Genomic DNA, 15,868 nt, shown 5'->3' with positions numbered 1-15,868 from the left:
CAACATGTTACCATCCCGCTTTATTACAAATAACTTTTTGTATGTATCTCTAGCTTCCTGGGGCTTTTGGCTGTTTCATGCCTGGTTTCTCAGGATTCACTACCTCCCTGTCTCCATGGTGACTTCTCAGTGGTATGTTTCTATTTCTGCTCTGGCTGACAGTCTTCTTGTTTTTTCCCTTTCCTGGTTACTTTTCTTTTTTTGAAGTACACACACAGAGAGACGGACTGGGATCCAGAGCACAGCAGTGAAGCAGACGGCCTTGCTCTAGCAGAAAGTGACGAGTGTTGCTGCATTCACGGTCCGCGTCCGCATGGAGAAATCCTACCAGTTGTGGAGGACAGGTGACATCTCTTGGGTGAGGCCTGGTGTGATGCTCCATGCAGAATAATTTCCTGCTTCTCTGACTCTTGAGGTCCTTGGACAAGGCTGGCCCACTCATAGCACATCCCACACTGCATTACTTAGTGTCCACTCTCCTCCAGGAGACAGGAAGCCTTGGGGCTAGGGATGGGGTTTTGTACGAGGCTATCCACGGTGCCCGCCCCAGATCCTGGCAGACGGGGAAGTGGCATCAATACTATAGGCACTTTATCTACTCAGGACAAATCAGTGATGAAGTGCCTCCTCTATCTCTGAAAGGCAGTGCTCAAAATGCTACGTATAATCATCTCAAATGATTCTTCAAAACAGCCTTAGTCAGGAATTACTGTCTTATTTTAAAGAGGAGGAAACAGAGAGTCAGAGAGAAGGCCACAAACTTCTTGGAGGCAGGGTGGGATTGGAACCTTGGTTAGGATGGTCCTCAAGCTGAACTGGGAGTTTGGAATAGACATGTACCTGTGTGCGTGCATGCTAAGTTGCTTCAGTTGTATCCTACTCTGTGTGACCCTATGGACTGTAGTTTTCCAGGCTCCTCTGTCCATAGGATTCTCCAGGCAAGAAGTCCTTGGAGTCCGTTGCCGTGCCTTCCTCCAGAGGATCTTCCCCACCCAGGAATTGAACCCACGTCTCTCATGTCTCCTGCATTGGCAGGTGGGTTCTTTACCACTAGCACCACCCAGTTGGCATGTACACATACCTATATTTAAAATAGATAGCCAACAAGGAAGAAGGAAACAGCAACCCACTCCAGTATCCTTGCCTGGAAAAGTCCATGGACAGAGGAGCCTGGCGGGCTATACAGTCCATGAAATTGCAAAAGGGTCAGACATGACTTAGCAAACAAACAACAATTGTAGAGCACAGGAACTTTGCTCCACACTCTGTGCTGTTGTGAGTGTGTGTTAGTTGCTCAGCCATGTCTGACTCTTTGAGATCCTATGGACTGTAGCCTACCAGGCTCCTCTGTCCATGGGATTCTCCAGGCAAGAATATTGGAGTGGGTTGCCATTTCCCTCTCCAGAGGATCTTTCCAACCCAGAGAATCCTTCCAACCCAGAGACTGAACCTGTATCACCTGAGTTGCCGGCAGATTCTTTACTATCTGAACTCAACATTCTGTAATAACCTAAATGGGAAAAGATTTTGAAAAAGAATAGATACATATATAACTGAATCACTTTGCTGTACATTTGAAACTAACATAACATTTTAACTCAACCATACTCCAATAGAAAATAAAAATTAAAAAAAAAAGCCAAAACACAAAAATCCCCAAACCTGATTTACACAACTTCCATTGTTATTGTTTAGTTGCTAGGTTGTGTCAGACCCTTTGTGACCCCATGGACTATATAACCTGCCAGGCTCCTCTGGCCATGGGATCTCCCAGGCAAGAATATTTGCATGGGTTGCCATTTCCTTCTCCAGGGGAATCTTCCCAACCAAGGGATCGAACCTGGGTCTTCTATACTGACAGGAAGATTCTCTACCACTGTCCCATCAGGTCAACTTCCATAGTAATAGTTTTATCCAGGCAACAGAACTGGAAGAGATCCCAGCTGGCTTCAGCCAGAAATTGAAAGCTCTGTTTTTTTTTTTCCCCCTTATAATCATTTCATTGAAGGAGATACACCTAAAGGGAATGAAGACCATCTTCCTCTCCAAATCATCTCCATCTTAGTTTTTTTAGTAAGTGTTCCATACTAGGAATTGCTTTGTTAAGAATCACAACTTGCTGGGAATTCCCTGGCAGTTCAATCGTTAGGACTCAGTGCTTTTAATTAATGGGGCTTAGGTTCAAACCCTGGTCAGGAAACTAAGATCCCACAAGCCATGCATGGCTCAGCCAAGGGGCCAAAAAAAAAAAAAAAAAAAGGAAAGAAACAAAAGAAAATAAAAGAAGAAGAAAAAGAAGAATCGCCACTTGCTGCAAGCTACTAAAAGTCATCTATGCAGAGATGAGTGGTGGCCCCCCCAGGCCAGTTTTATGGCAGCGGGAAATGCCAGGTAACCACAGGCAGGCAGAGGAAGACGTCAGATTACCTGCTGTCCATGGTAGAACACAGCTAGAAGGAACATGGCCATTAGCAGCAGCGACGCTTCCTTGGTCCCCAGGAAATCTCTGTTGGGAGGAGAAATGCAAATAGTGGCGTGGTTATTGACAACTATGAAGCGACTTCAAGGAGACCCATTATGAAACTGAGATTCAGATTGGAGTGGGATAAAAAGAAAGGAGCAGCTGTTTTCTGAGCTCTCACTATATGATAGGGGCTCTCTGAAGGCCTCCACATAGGCTAATCAGAAACCAGTTGACCCCCAAGGCCACAAGGTCACGTAGGTCATACCTGGTGGAAGACTCCAAAGTCTAGCATCTAGACAATGCATTCACATTAATAACGAAGTCTTCTATTGCAAAAAGCTTTTTTTCTAAATTTCAAGGCACTCTTACACTTTCTTATCACAAAGGTCCATGTGAAGACAGACATTCTCTTTCTTCAGTGTTGCCCCATTTAAGAGACAGGCACATCGTACTTGCTATGTGACAGCGCCTGTTCTAAGTGATCTAAGAATCACACTTCGGTTTTTATAAAAAAGCCTTATTGCAATTTTGGGCACTGTTGTTCTCCTTCACAATCTCTTTTCTGCATGGCTGCTAGAGTTTTGTTTTTTTAGTACCATGAAAGCCGGAAAGATTGAGGGCAGGAAGAAAAGACGGGAACAGAGGACGAGGTGGTCTGATGGCATCACTGACTCAATGAACATGAGTCTGAGCAAACTCCAGGAGATGGTGAAGGACAGAGGAAGCTGGCATGCTGCAGTCCCTGGGGTTGCAGAGTCGGACACGACTTAGTGCCTGAACAACAACAGCACCAGATCACACTACTCCTTTGTTTTATAGCTTCCCAACCACCAGCATACACATACTCAGAACTCATTCAGAGGAAACTTGACTCTGATGTGTTAAAGGACACAACGGGGCCTTCAGAGATGAGATGCAGTGCTCAGAGAGAGTAGAATGGGCGTAAATATGGTGGCACCCAGGCCATCTCCAGCCTTCCCTTTTCTGTTCTCCCTGGAGACTAGCAGGAGGAGCATGGGGCTCAGGGAAATGACAGCATGAACTCAACTGCCAAGCCCAGCTTTTCACCTCGCCTTACTCTAAAAGACCCCCTCCCAGCTTACACAGGGCCCGATCCAGTCCAGCTCTCCAGGCAGAACAGAGACTTAGGAATGGAAATGTGCTTTCTCTTGGGGAGATACTGTGCACATGGGGACCCAGGGCTCCGAGGAACTCTGTAGGCTGCAACAAGACGCAGATTCATGAATTCCTAGTTCCATCTGCTTTTCCTTGGAGATAGATGCTAATAATAGATGAAACTCATTATTATATCTCTTTTCTGTAGCCCCAATGAAGCACATAATTACTGACCATCTACTGTGTATCAGGCACATGATAGGATACAGAGCTGAAGAAGATACCTTGCCTTTGCCCTCAATACAGTTCAGTAAAGGAAAGAACTAGACAGATGATTTCATAACATGGTATACCCCATAGTAAGGATACACTCTGGCTGCCATGGGAATACAAGGGAAGAGAAAGTAAACTAGGCTGGATATTCAGTCAAGACTCAAGAGCTGAACATTAGAGGTTGATAAGAGTCAATCCTAAAGGAAATCAGTCCTGAATATTCATTGGAAGGACTGATGTTGAAGCTGAAACTCCAATACCTTGGCCACCCGATGCCAAGAGCTGACTCATTTGAAAAGATCTTGACATTGGGGAAGATTGAAGGCGAGAGAAGGGGACGACCGAGGACGGGATGGCTGGATAGTATCACCAACTCGATGAACATGAGTTTGAGTGAGCTCCGGGAGTTGGTGATGGACAGGGAGGCTTGGTGTGCTGCCGTCCATGGGGTTGCAACGAGTTGGACACAACTGAGCAACTGAATCGAACTGAACTGAAGAGTTTGGGAAGAAAAGAGGGGAGAGGAGTCTATAGGTATGAGACGCAGATCTTGTTTAGCTGACAGCTGGTTCACAAGCCTCTAGTGCAGGGAGGATAAATAAATACCATACATCCAGCCTGACGCCACATGCAGACTCAGCAGGAGAGAGTGCTCAGATCTGGTTGAGCCGTACAGCCTACAGCTGGACTGTAAGTCATGTATCGCCATCCAGAATTTTAGCGGCTAGGATTCATTCATTCACTCAGTCATAGTCACCACAGTGCTGTGCACAGGGACATACTAACACCACCCTTTTTTCAAGTCACAGTTCTCTGGTCCTTCAAGCTTGTGGACATCTGACAAAATACAATGCTGCACTCATGCAGACCCAGCTTCCAGTCTCAGCTCTGCTGCTGACCAATGGTTTGACCTTGGACAAGCTACTTAATACCTCTGAACCTCAGTTTGTTACCTTGTGAAGGACTCTAGTTGCATTTACCTCCTTAATTATGAGAAATAATTGACAAAATCTTAGCAATATACATGCTTGGCATGGCGTGTGGCCCATGTCTCCCTCTCTTTACCCCTTAAAGCTCCTAGTACATCAACTTGTTCCTAGTGGTGGCATTTTACAAAATCACTCATTCAAGTGGCATAGATTGAATGGGACATGTCCTGTGTTTAGCTCCTTATGAATACAGCCTGAACTCCTGCTCTGACTGGCACTTCTGATATGCTTTCCTTTGTGATGCAGAAGAATTTTTAAAGCTCAGAAACTTTTCACATAAAACATACCTTCAAGAGAAAACATAAATACATCTTAAATCATTATGAAAGTAGTGGTTGACTAAAAACAGAGAGATGACTAGATCACATTCGGAAGAAAAGTAAAGGAAAATTATGAATGGTTGTTGGGTCTTTAGGATGTATTTCAGGTGGAAAAAATATGGCCTGAGAAGAGACTACAGAATGTACACTGTAAGTTAGCCAGGCCAAAGAACATCCAGAAAGAATCGTGAGTTGAAAGGATTCTTTTTTTCTTTGTAACTTCTATGACTATTTGAAGAACTTCCAAAGAGAGCCAAATGGCTGAAATGTGTACAAAACTGTAATACTTTGTCACATATTAAGTGGCAGAGACACGAAACCAAGGACATTTTGAACTAATTTATTTGTATTAACAAAATTATTGGATTGATAGTATCCTCCACCCTATGCTCAGAGAAAAGGACATAATTAAGTGAAAGCACCTGTAGAATAATGTGATCCTCAGGGCTACCACAATCTTTAGAGACCATCTTATCTGAGATCTCATAAAATTAATATTTAATTTGAGCATTAATCATTGCAGAGTACCCATACTAGTTGTAGTGAATTCAGAAGCTAATACAAATTCACAAATAAAAAAAAATAAAAATCATTCTTCAGCCTATCACCCAGAGAAAACAATGATTAGTATTTTGGAACCAGCTCAATGTCATTTCCTTTCCCTTCATGCAAAAATATATTTATGTTTACAAATTTAGAATCATAGGGTTCAGGCTGCTTTGTAACATATTTTTGCACTTAGTATGTATATGAAAATAATTGTGTGTAATTAAACACTGCACAATGTGAATTTAATGGACCCATCGAATTCCATATTATGTGTGCGATACATCATATAATGGTCCTTGCAAGCCTTTTAATTTACTTGTTGAAGACTAAGGCCCAGAAAGAATAAGATGCTTGCTCAAGGTCACACAGCTGATTTGTGTCCCAGGATGAGAATTCACACCACAGGCACCAAGTCAGAGCATTAGCCATTGTGCATCTGATGCCAAATTTTAATGCTGCAATTAGTTCCCATTTCCCCTTGTGAAAGCCAAAATAAATCAGCCAGTTTGAATTTATCTTTTATTCTGTTGCCATACTAATGACTGCATTTGCTTAGCACTGATTTTATGTCATACCTCTAATAACACTTTGTGTACATTGCCTACTTTAATTGTCACAGCAACACTTAAAATATTATTCTCCCTATTCTATAAAGCAGAAACTGAGGCTCAGATGTTAAATGAGACACAAATCTAGTGAATGGTGAAGGCTGACTATCAATCCACACCTCAGTGATGCTTTTTCAGTAAGCTACCACGGCTTTCTAACATGCACTTACTTATAATTACTTGCCTCTAAGCTCCTTTTCCCAGATGGCTCAGTGGTAAAGAACCTGCCTGCCAATGTAGGAGAAGAGGCGGTGGGTTCAATTCCTGGGTCAGGAAGATCCTCTGGAGGAGGGCATGGTAACCCACTCCAGTATTCTTGTCTAGAGAATCCCATGATTCTCCCATGGAGAGAGGAGCCTGGAGGGCTATAATCCATAGGGTCGCAAAGAGCCAGACACGACTGAAGCGATTTTGTAGGCAAACTCCTTACAGTGTCTTATTCATCTGTGAATCTGCAGATCCTACCAAAGGCCATAGCAAAGGTTATACGCTTCAGTTCGGAAGCAAGTTCTACCGACAGCATGGGGAGCACATGGTTTGCGGGTGCATGAATGTGTGCTCAGTTGCCCAGCTGTGTGTGACTCTTTGCCACCCTATGCACTGTAACCTGCCAGGCTCCTCTGTTCATGAAATTTCCCAGTACTGGAGTGGGTTGCCATGCCCTCTCCAGGGGATCTTCCCACCCACAAGGTCAAACCCACATCTCTTGTGTCTCCTGCATTGGCAGATGGATTCTTTACTACTGAGCCACTCAGGAGATCATAGGGTGTAGGTAGATGAAACTTAGCTTACTGTGAACTAATGGTATAATATGATTCCAAATGAACTACTATTTCCATCAATCACTGTTTCATTTCATTCAACAAACATTTAATTGGGCACCTGCTGCCAGATACTCCACTAAATGCCAAAATTATGAACATGGGTAATGGCCCTTGCCCTTAAAAGCTCCTATTCTAACAGAGGAGGAGGACATGGAAATTAATGATTGTAACAGAGATAAGTGCAATGATAAAAAATTATATGCACAGATTAGAAAATGAGGAATGATCAGAGAGGGCTTCATGGAGGAGGCAGTCTTGAGCATGATGTGTTGGCAAGGGGAAGAAAGTGCAGAGGCTCATGTGGGAAACAGCATATGGTTTCCCATGGCTACAATGCAAGATCCAAACAGTGACCTGAGGAGTTGTAGGAGATAAGGTTGGAGGAGTCAATGGGAATCCAGGGAGGGTTTTGAAATTCTTGGCAAACAAGTTGAACTTTTCTCTCCTTAGAGGTAACAAGGAAACCCTAAGGATTTTAAGAAGGATAATGAGTTGACCAGATAGCTTTGAGGAGGATGGCTTGAGAGGGCAGGTTAAGAGATCAGGTATGGTATAGCAGTCCAGAGATGAAAGTAAGGATATTTCTAAGAATAGCAGTATTTGTGCTATAGAAAGGGTCATGTCTAACACAGTAAGTCCCCTACCCATGAACCTTCAAGCTGTGAACTTTCAAGGATGCAAAGATGCATTCACATGTCCAATCACACAAGTTAGTTCACAAGTCTGGCTACACTGTACATGCATGCATCCTCTATTGTCCAGTGAGAGATAGTATACAGAAGTACACTGTCTTTATTTGATGCCCAGGATGTCTGGAAGCAAGAGTAATACCAGTGGTGATGTAGCTGGTACTGTACTGTAAGAGTAAACATATTTTCTTTATTTTTGTGTTTGTTTTCTTTGTATTATTTGCTTGAAAAACATTACAAACCTATCACAGTATGGAATTATTTGCCAACAAAGTTCTGTCTAGTCAAGGCTGTGGTTTTTCCAGTAGTCATGTATGGATGTGAGAGTTGGACTATAAAGAAAGCTGAGTGCCGAAGAATTGATGCTTTTGAACTGTGGTGTTGGAGAAGACTCTTGAGAGTCCCTTGGACTGCAAGGAGATCCAACCAGTCCACCCTAAAGGAGATCAGTCTTGAGTATTCATTGGTGGGACTGATGTTGAAGTTGAAACTCCAATACTTTGGGCACCTGATGCGAAGAACTGACTCATTTGAAAAGACTGTGATGCTGGGAGGGATTGGGGGCAGGAGGAGAAGGGGATGACAGAGGATGAGATGGCTGGATGGCATCACCGACTCAGTGGACATGAGTTTGGGTAAACTCTGGGAGTTGGTGATGGACAGGGAGGCCTGGCATGCTACAGTCAATGGGGTCGCAAAGAGTCGGACATGACTGAGCAACTGAATTGAACTGAATTGATTATTTAGCCTATTGTGTTAGCTGGGTATCTATTTGTTGGACCTACCAACAAATTGGACTTATGAATGCTCTCTCAGAAGGGAACTTGTTCAGATGTAGGGGACTTACTGTAATAATCATTTGTATTCATCAAGTGCTTATTCTATGCCAGACCTTGAGCTAAGTTTCCAATATCACAATTTATCTCTTGTATATTCCTACAACATAGGAACTATTATCACCCCCACTTCACAGATGAGAAGATCAAGGCTTAAAGAGGTTAAGTTGCTTTTAATTCATTTTCTCAAGATCACACAGCTGGTTGATGAAGGTGCTGGGATTTGAAGACAGGTGGTTTGACTCCCAAACTTGTACTCGCAGTTGTCATGATGCAGTCGTCCTTACTAGGGGTGCTGAGGAGGATGAATTTCTAGGGACCGATAAGATATTGGCAGTGAGGGTGCCTCCCCTGCTTTGGGCTCAGTGTCATCCATGGAGACGGGGGTCATCATGGAGGGGGCCACATGAGCAGATAGAGAGTCTGAGTATTGGGGTCATCTCAGTGCGGATGTAGCCAGGATGCCCTGTGCTAGGTTCTCTGTACTTTCCCAAGGACCCAATCTCCAGGAACAATCAGCAGAAATGTCCCGAACCAATGCGAGCTCCTACAGGATTGGTTAAATTCCAACACCAGGAGCAGACAGTGACTGCCAAATGGATCCACAGTGACTACTGACCCATTGATTTATAAATGTGGCTGAGAGGGAAGGCTGAATGGACTCTTCCATTTCTTATTAATTTAATTCTGTTGATAGCAGAGTGTGAATCAATACAAGACTAATTGACAATCAACCTTGAGTCAGGAAGCTGAGAAAAGCAGCAACGAACTTGGGATTATGCTCACTCTTAGAATCCTACTTAACAATTTAACAATAAGTTTTTCCTTAAGACCTCAAAACAGAATTCAGAACTAAACCTTTCTCCTAAAAAGGAAGGACAGGATAGGAGTGAACAGATCCTGAACACCTACAATGTGCCAGGCACATCAGAGTCTCATACAGCCCCACACTAGAGTACAGTTACTTCACTTCACTGATGAGTGAACGAGGTCCAGAGGTGGGAAGGGACTTTCCAATGCAACAGAGTCTGGATCTGACGCCAGAGCCCTGGTTTGCTCCATTAATACTTTTTAAATTTCCTTTGAATGAATAGATTTTAGATGATTTAATTTTTATTTTTACTAAAAAAATGGCCTCCCTTGTTCATATATATTTTTGCCCTCTTTTGTGCTGGTTTCTACTTGGCCATGGGGCATCAGTCCTGGGTGTTCATTGGAAGGACTGATGTTGAAGCTGAAACTCCAATATTTTGGCCACCTAATGTGAAGAGCTGACTCTTTTGAAAAGACCATGATGCTGGGAAAGATTGAAGGCAGGAGGAGAAGGGGACAACAGAGGATGAGAAGGTTGGATGGCATCACAAACTCAATGGACATGAGTCTGGGTAAACTCCGGGAGTTGGTGATGGACAGGGAGGCCTGGCGTGCTGCAGTCCATGGGGCCACAAAAAGTTGGACATGACTGAGCAACTGAACTGATGGGACATCTGTTGCCACTAACCATTTAATCTAATTTGTAACTCTTTTGACTTTCTTTGAACCCTGAGCATTTGGTGAGAGATTCTTCTTGATGTGAGAAACATGTCTGCAATATTTACGAAGATGGGCTTTTGAGCCAGAAAGACCCGAGTTTGAATCTAGATCTGCCACCTACTGGCCATGTGCATCCAGATAACTGTTGAGCCTCTCTGAGCCTGTGTTCCTCAGACTGTTGCCATGAGGGTTAAATAAGGTAATGGATATAAAGCGGAGGTTGCATTCACATAACAGGCACACATTAGTACTTAGAATTTAGAAAGAACCTTTACAAATCTAGTGAGAAAAAGGGAAAAACACCTAATAGAAAACCAGGCAAAAGACATGACCTGGAAGTTTACCGAAAATGGCCAATTAACAACAACAAACTGCACAAACTTATCCATGATGAAGGAACTACTAATGAAAATAATGGGATAAAATTCTCACTAAGGAACTGAATAAGAATTACAGAGACCACTGCTTGTAAGAGAGAAACTGTTCCAAACTTGAAGAGCCATTTGGCAAGATCTTAAAAAGTTGAAAATGCAGATACCCTCTATTCCAGTAAGTGTGCTATGAGATATGAACCCAAAGAGATATTTTCAATGGTGGTCACTGAAGTATCAGTAAAGTTTTTATAGGTTAAAGAATAAATATATCTTGGTATGTTCTACCTAAAATGAGCTAAATCTGTAGATATGAACCTAGATGTATCTAAAAACTACAATATTACAATGATAGCATAAGAATTTTATAAACAATTTAAAATACAGACACAACTAAATATATACTGGGTTAAATATATATATATATATACTGGGTTAGCCAAAAAGTTCGTTCTGATTTTTTCAGTTCCATAAACTGAATAAATCAGAACGAAATTTTTGGCCTACCCAATATAAAACACATAGATGGGAAGGATGTACACTAATTGCATTAGAAGCTGACTCTTGGGAGGAGGATAAAAGAACAACGCTGGGAAAGGGAACTTTAACAATATCTGAAATACTTTATCCTTTTAAAAATGTAGCAGAAAACATGACTAATTGTATGCATTGTTTATTTCCAGCAGTTGGATCATAAATGTTCCCATTATTAGTCTCAGGCACATTTTCTGAGGCTTCTTGGACTGTCTTTTCCTCCTCTATTTCTCAGACTGTTGGCCACGTGTTCTGGTCTCAGAGAGACCTCTGTTCTTCCCACCTCTCAAGGCCAATCAGCCTTGTGTAGAAATGGGCTGTAGAAATGGCTCAAGTTCATCACCAGGAAGGACATCCAGAGTATGAACTGAGACTGGTGGGAGGAACGAGAGGGCAGGAACCAGCAGATCCATCCCTGCTGTCTGAGGCACGTTCCCTACCTTGTTGCCTACCCAGAGATACTTCGAGACATCCTCCAAAGCCCCAGCTTCACGATTCATCTGGCAGCATAATATGGCTTGTATTTGCCTTCCATCCTTTCCTTCTTCACTTCCTTTCCCCTCACTTTTGCTGTCTTGGGTTTGGATTAGCACTTCATGCTTGCCTCAGGCTCTGTTCTCTAAGAAATCTAGGCTATGATTTTTGTTGTTGTTGTATTTTTCCATATTTCAAAATAACACAATGTAAGGAGTTTAGCAACTGCTCAATGCACAGGGTCTGCTATTATTAACAGTGCTACAGCAAAATGACAACCAGACCTTACAAGTCTTGGAGCTATTACAGTTGAAGGAATTGTAAATTATTACATTTGGGGAGATGTGAGCTATGGTCTAGTCCAAACTTTAGTCCATGAATTAATCTGTAGTGAATATACATGATAAAATGGAAAACTAGGAATTTTGCCTAAACTCGTCAGCCAGAGAGTTCATGAGAAATATGTCAATATTCAATCAGTCTCTAAGTTTCAATAACTCTACCTTGATCATTTTCCCAATGGTTTCATTTCCCACTAGAAGTTGAGCTCTTTTTTGAGCATAGTGGTGGGCACTTACTCTCCGCTGTGGTTCAGGTTGTCGTAGCGCAGAAAGAGGCCTGCATAGATGGTCTCGGTCAGCAGGGCATAGATGGCAATCATGATCAGGAGCACAGCCAGCTTAAGGACAGAGTTGAGTCGGAGGAAGACCGCACAGGTCACCATGGCCAACACCCCCGTGAAGACAAAGTACTGGAAACAGAGAAGGTAGCTGGTCAGATTCAACAGGAATGTGGGCCGGTCATTCTCCCAGCCATGGATTCCAGCAGGTCTCTTTATACGGATGTTTGCTGAGCATCTCCATTTGGAGGTCTCAGGCCATCCTCAAATTCAACAGGTCCCAAGTGGAACTCATCATTTCCCTACCACTGAGACAGTCAATTTCTAGGTAGGTTGATAAGAGGTCCAGGGTTCCCAAGGAGGAGAGAAGGATCTGGGGTTCTCAAGGAGGAGAAAAGGACAAATGTTTTTTTTCTTTAAACCCAGAGCTGATGATTGCACAACAAAACAGCTCATCTTGCTCAAGGATATGTTTTCCCTTAAGCTCTGTACCAATGATTATATCACAACAATGTGTCCTGCTTCAGGACATGTTTCTCCTTAACAAGAACCTTCTGACTAATCTTGTTATCTTAAGATGTATATTGCGGGAGTGGGTCTGGTAGTGGTGGTTTAGTTACTAAGTCGTGTCCGACTCTTGTGACCCCATGGACCGTAGCCTGCCAGGCTCCTCTGTCCATGGGATTCTTTAGGCAAGAATACTGGAGTGGGTTGCCATTTCCTTCTCCAGGGGATCTTCCTGACCCAGGCATCAAACCCAGGTCTCCTGCATTGCAGGCAGATTCTTTACCAACTGACCTACAAGGGAGGTTCTAAAGTGAAAGTCACTCAGTAGTGTCCGACTCTTTGCGACCCCATGGGCTATACAGTCCATGGAATTCTCTAGGCCAGAATACTGGAGTGGGTAGGCCTTTCCCTTCTCCAGGGGATCTTCCCAACCCAGGGATTGAACCCAGGTCTCTTGCATTGCAGGTGGATTCTTTACCAGCTGAGCCACAAGGGCAGCCCCCAAGGGTCTGGTAAGACCTTTCTATTGTTAGTTGTAATCTTGTTAATTTAAGATGTATGTTGTGGGAGTGGGTCTGGTGAAAGTATATAAGGCCTTGCTAAGACTAGTGAGTGGACACTCTCCATGCCCCTTCTGATGTCTATGTCAGAAGCTTTCTCTGTCCCCTTTTCACTTTAATAAAATTCTGCTACCCAAAAGCTCTTGAGTGATCAAGCCTGGTCCCTGGTCCCGAAGCTAAATCGTCTTTGGAGATCACAAATCCAACATCATTCACCATAAGCTATCACCACCTCCCCAAAACTCTCTTTCCAATTCTTGGGGGAACCATTGGCACCATTTCTCAAGCCAGAAATCTTAGTCTCATCTTTGCTGCTTTGCTTTTCCCCCATATTCCACAGTTTGGTCATCCTAAATTTGTAGATTCTATTTCCTCAATAAATCTCATATCTATCCACCTTTCTCCTTCTATCCTATTTCTGTTTTAGTTCTCTCTTACAGTTTTGGAATGGTTTTCTGGCAGCTGTTTGCTTCTAGTTCCCAGTCCCCACTGAATATACACTACTGGTTTTTGTTTTTTGGCCACACCATGTGGCACACGGGATCTTAGTTCACCAACAGGGATTGAACCTGTGGCCCCCACAGTGGAATCTTGGAGTCTTAATCCCTAGACCACAAGGGAAGTCTCTGAATACACACTGTTATTTTTCAGCCAGTATTTCTGAAACTCAGGTCTGACCACGTCACTCCTTAACTTGAAGTCTTTCCATGGCTCTCTAGTCTCTCAAATTATATTCTCCTTCCTGCATGGCAAAATTCTCAAGACTGTCATATATCAGGTTCCCTTTTGCTTTCCAAATCCTGACATATGTTCCAGCCTCACTATAAACTGCAGAGAAGGCAGTGGCAACCCACTCGTGTTCTTGCCTGGAGAATCCCATGGATGGAGGAGCCTGGTAGGCTGCAGTCCCTGGGGTCGCACAGAGTCAGACACGACTGAAGTGACTTAGCAGCAGCAGCAGCACTATAAACTGGCTGTCGCCGACAGCTCTTTCCCTGCTCTCTTGTTCCTCTAGAAAGTGAAAGTGAAGTCGCTCAGTCGTGTCCGACTCTTTGCGAGCCCATGGGCTGTAGCCTACCAGGCTCCGCTGTCCATGGGATTTTCCAGGCAACAGTCCTGGAGCGGATTGCCATTTCCTTCTCCAGGGGATCTTCCCAACCCAGGGATTGAACCTGGGTCTCCCACATTGTAGACAGATGCTTTACCATCTGAGCCACCAGAGAAGACCTTGTTCCTCTAGTGCTTTGCTTTTCCAGTGTCCTATTTCTCTCAAATCTCATGCATGTGACCAAGCCTTGCTCTTCTCACAGCATTAGCTCAGGTGTCCTCTCCTCTGAGAAACTTTCATGCAAATCCTCCAGGTGCTTCTGGATACGGCCTCATTCCTCCATGGCAACCTTTACAGCCCAGCATGATACCTGCCATCTTGTATTAAAAGTAGCTGCACAATAGGCCAGTTGGGAACCACTCAAGGGCTGCAATATTAGAGTGACCCCCAGGTGTCAGTCTGCCCAGGTAGATTTCAGCCTTCTATAGGAAGATCCTCAGCCCATTTCCCTTATGGAAGGACCCACTATATCATTCTGGTTGAAAGGTTAGGATTCTGAGTATCCAGTAGGAAAAAAGAATAAAAATTGCATTATCAAAGGCCCACTTGGTGGTGGTACTTTGATTTTTATACATATGGTTTTCCCTTGTGATTTTTCAAAGCAGCTGGTCAAGATGGGATTCCTAATTTCCATTTTACAGGTGAAGAAACTGAGGCTCATAGAGCTTAAGTAAAATTTTCAAGTTCTCATAATTAGAAAATGATACCAAGGACACCTGGATACAACCTGTGCATGTAAATATTAACTCTAGTGGGCATACCGGGCTTAATTTCTAAAAACCATTCCAGCCTTGTTATGCATTCCAACAACTGGTTGTCTTCTCTCTCCTATGACATGAAGAGACAATTTCTGTATGGGCAGAGGAGACAGGTAAGAAATTCTGGAAATCTCGGAGCGATGACTGAAGGATTCCCATGTCTTGACAAAGTGTTAGGGGGAGCAATATTCTGCTTGCTTGAAACAAGCATTTTATAAACTAAACAATGAATCTTTCCCCTACAATTGTTGTCTGGGGACCTGCTGGACACCAAGAATTGTGCCAGGCTGGAAGGCACCATCCTAATGTTAGGATATTGTCACAATGCATCATTTTCCTCTTAGAGAAGAAGGAGGAAGAAGAATTTTACACAATGATAAAATTTTATCAATGATAAAATGTGATAAATTTTACACATCTGCTGACAGGGGTAGTATATACTGGAGTGTCTGTACCCATTTGATTGCTCTCAAAATCCCATGGCGTTATGAAGTCACCGAACAAGAAGGAAAGAGAGCAGAGAGTTTTTGGAGAAAGGATCCAAACTTCCCGAATCACACAAAACTGAACATTCAGCAATTACGAGTCTCGGTACAAGCAGCACAGTGAAGGGTACACAGGCCAGCGACAGTGGCTTCCCTGTCTCTTCCTGAGCTCTGACTCTCATGGTCCAGGAATGAGGCTGTCATGAACACGGGGTCAGCACGGGTGCTGAGTGGGGATAACAGATCTGACT

At 43.4% G+C, this 15,868-nt stretch overlaps 1 protein-coding gene across 1 annotated transcript in view; it reads right to left on the bottom strand.

Annotated features, from left to right (window-relative positions):
• ADCY8 (adenylate cyclase 8) overlaps positions 1 to 15,868 on the bottom strand; it is a 233,176-nt gene that overhangs the window by 25,472 nt on the left and 191,836 nt on the right. Inside the window, exons 12-13 of the mRNA XM_068983599.1 lie at positions 12,159 to 12,331; positions 2,428 to 2,506 (exon numbers count right to left, since the gene is read on the bottom strand). Of these exons, the coding sequence (XP_068839700.1) occupies positions 2,428 to 2,506; positions 12,159 to 12,331 (252 nt within the window). The remainder of the gene's footprint in view (positions 1 to 2,427; positions 2,507 to 12,158; positions 12,332 to 15,868) is intronic.

Source organism: Capricornis sumatraensis, chromosome 11 (assembly GCF_032405125.1).
Source record: "Capricornis sumatraensis isolate serow.1 chromosome 11, serow.2, whole genome shotgun sequence".
NCBI classification, from domain to species: domain Eukaryota; kingdom Metazoa; phylum Chordata; class Mammalia; order Artiodactyla; family Bovidae; genus Capricornis; species Capricornis sumatraensis.
Note: the sequence above shows the minus strand (reverse complement) of the source record. Positions and strands in the feature narration are given on the sequence as shown.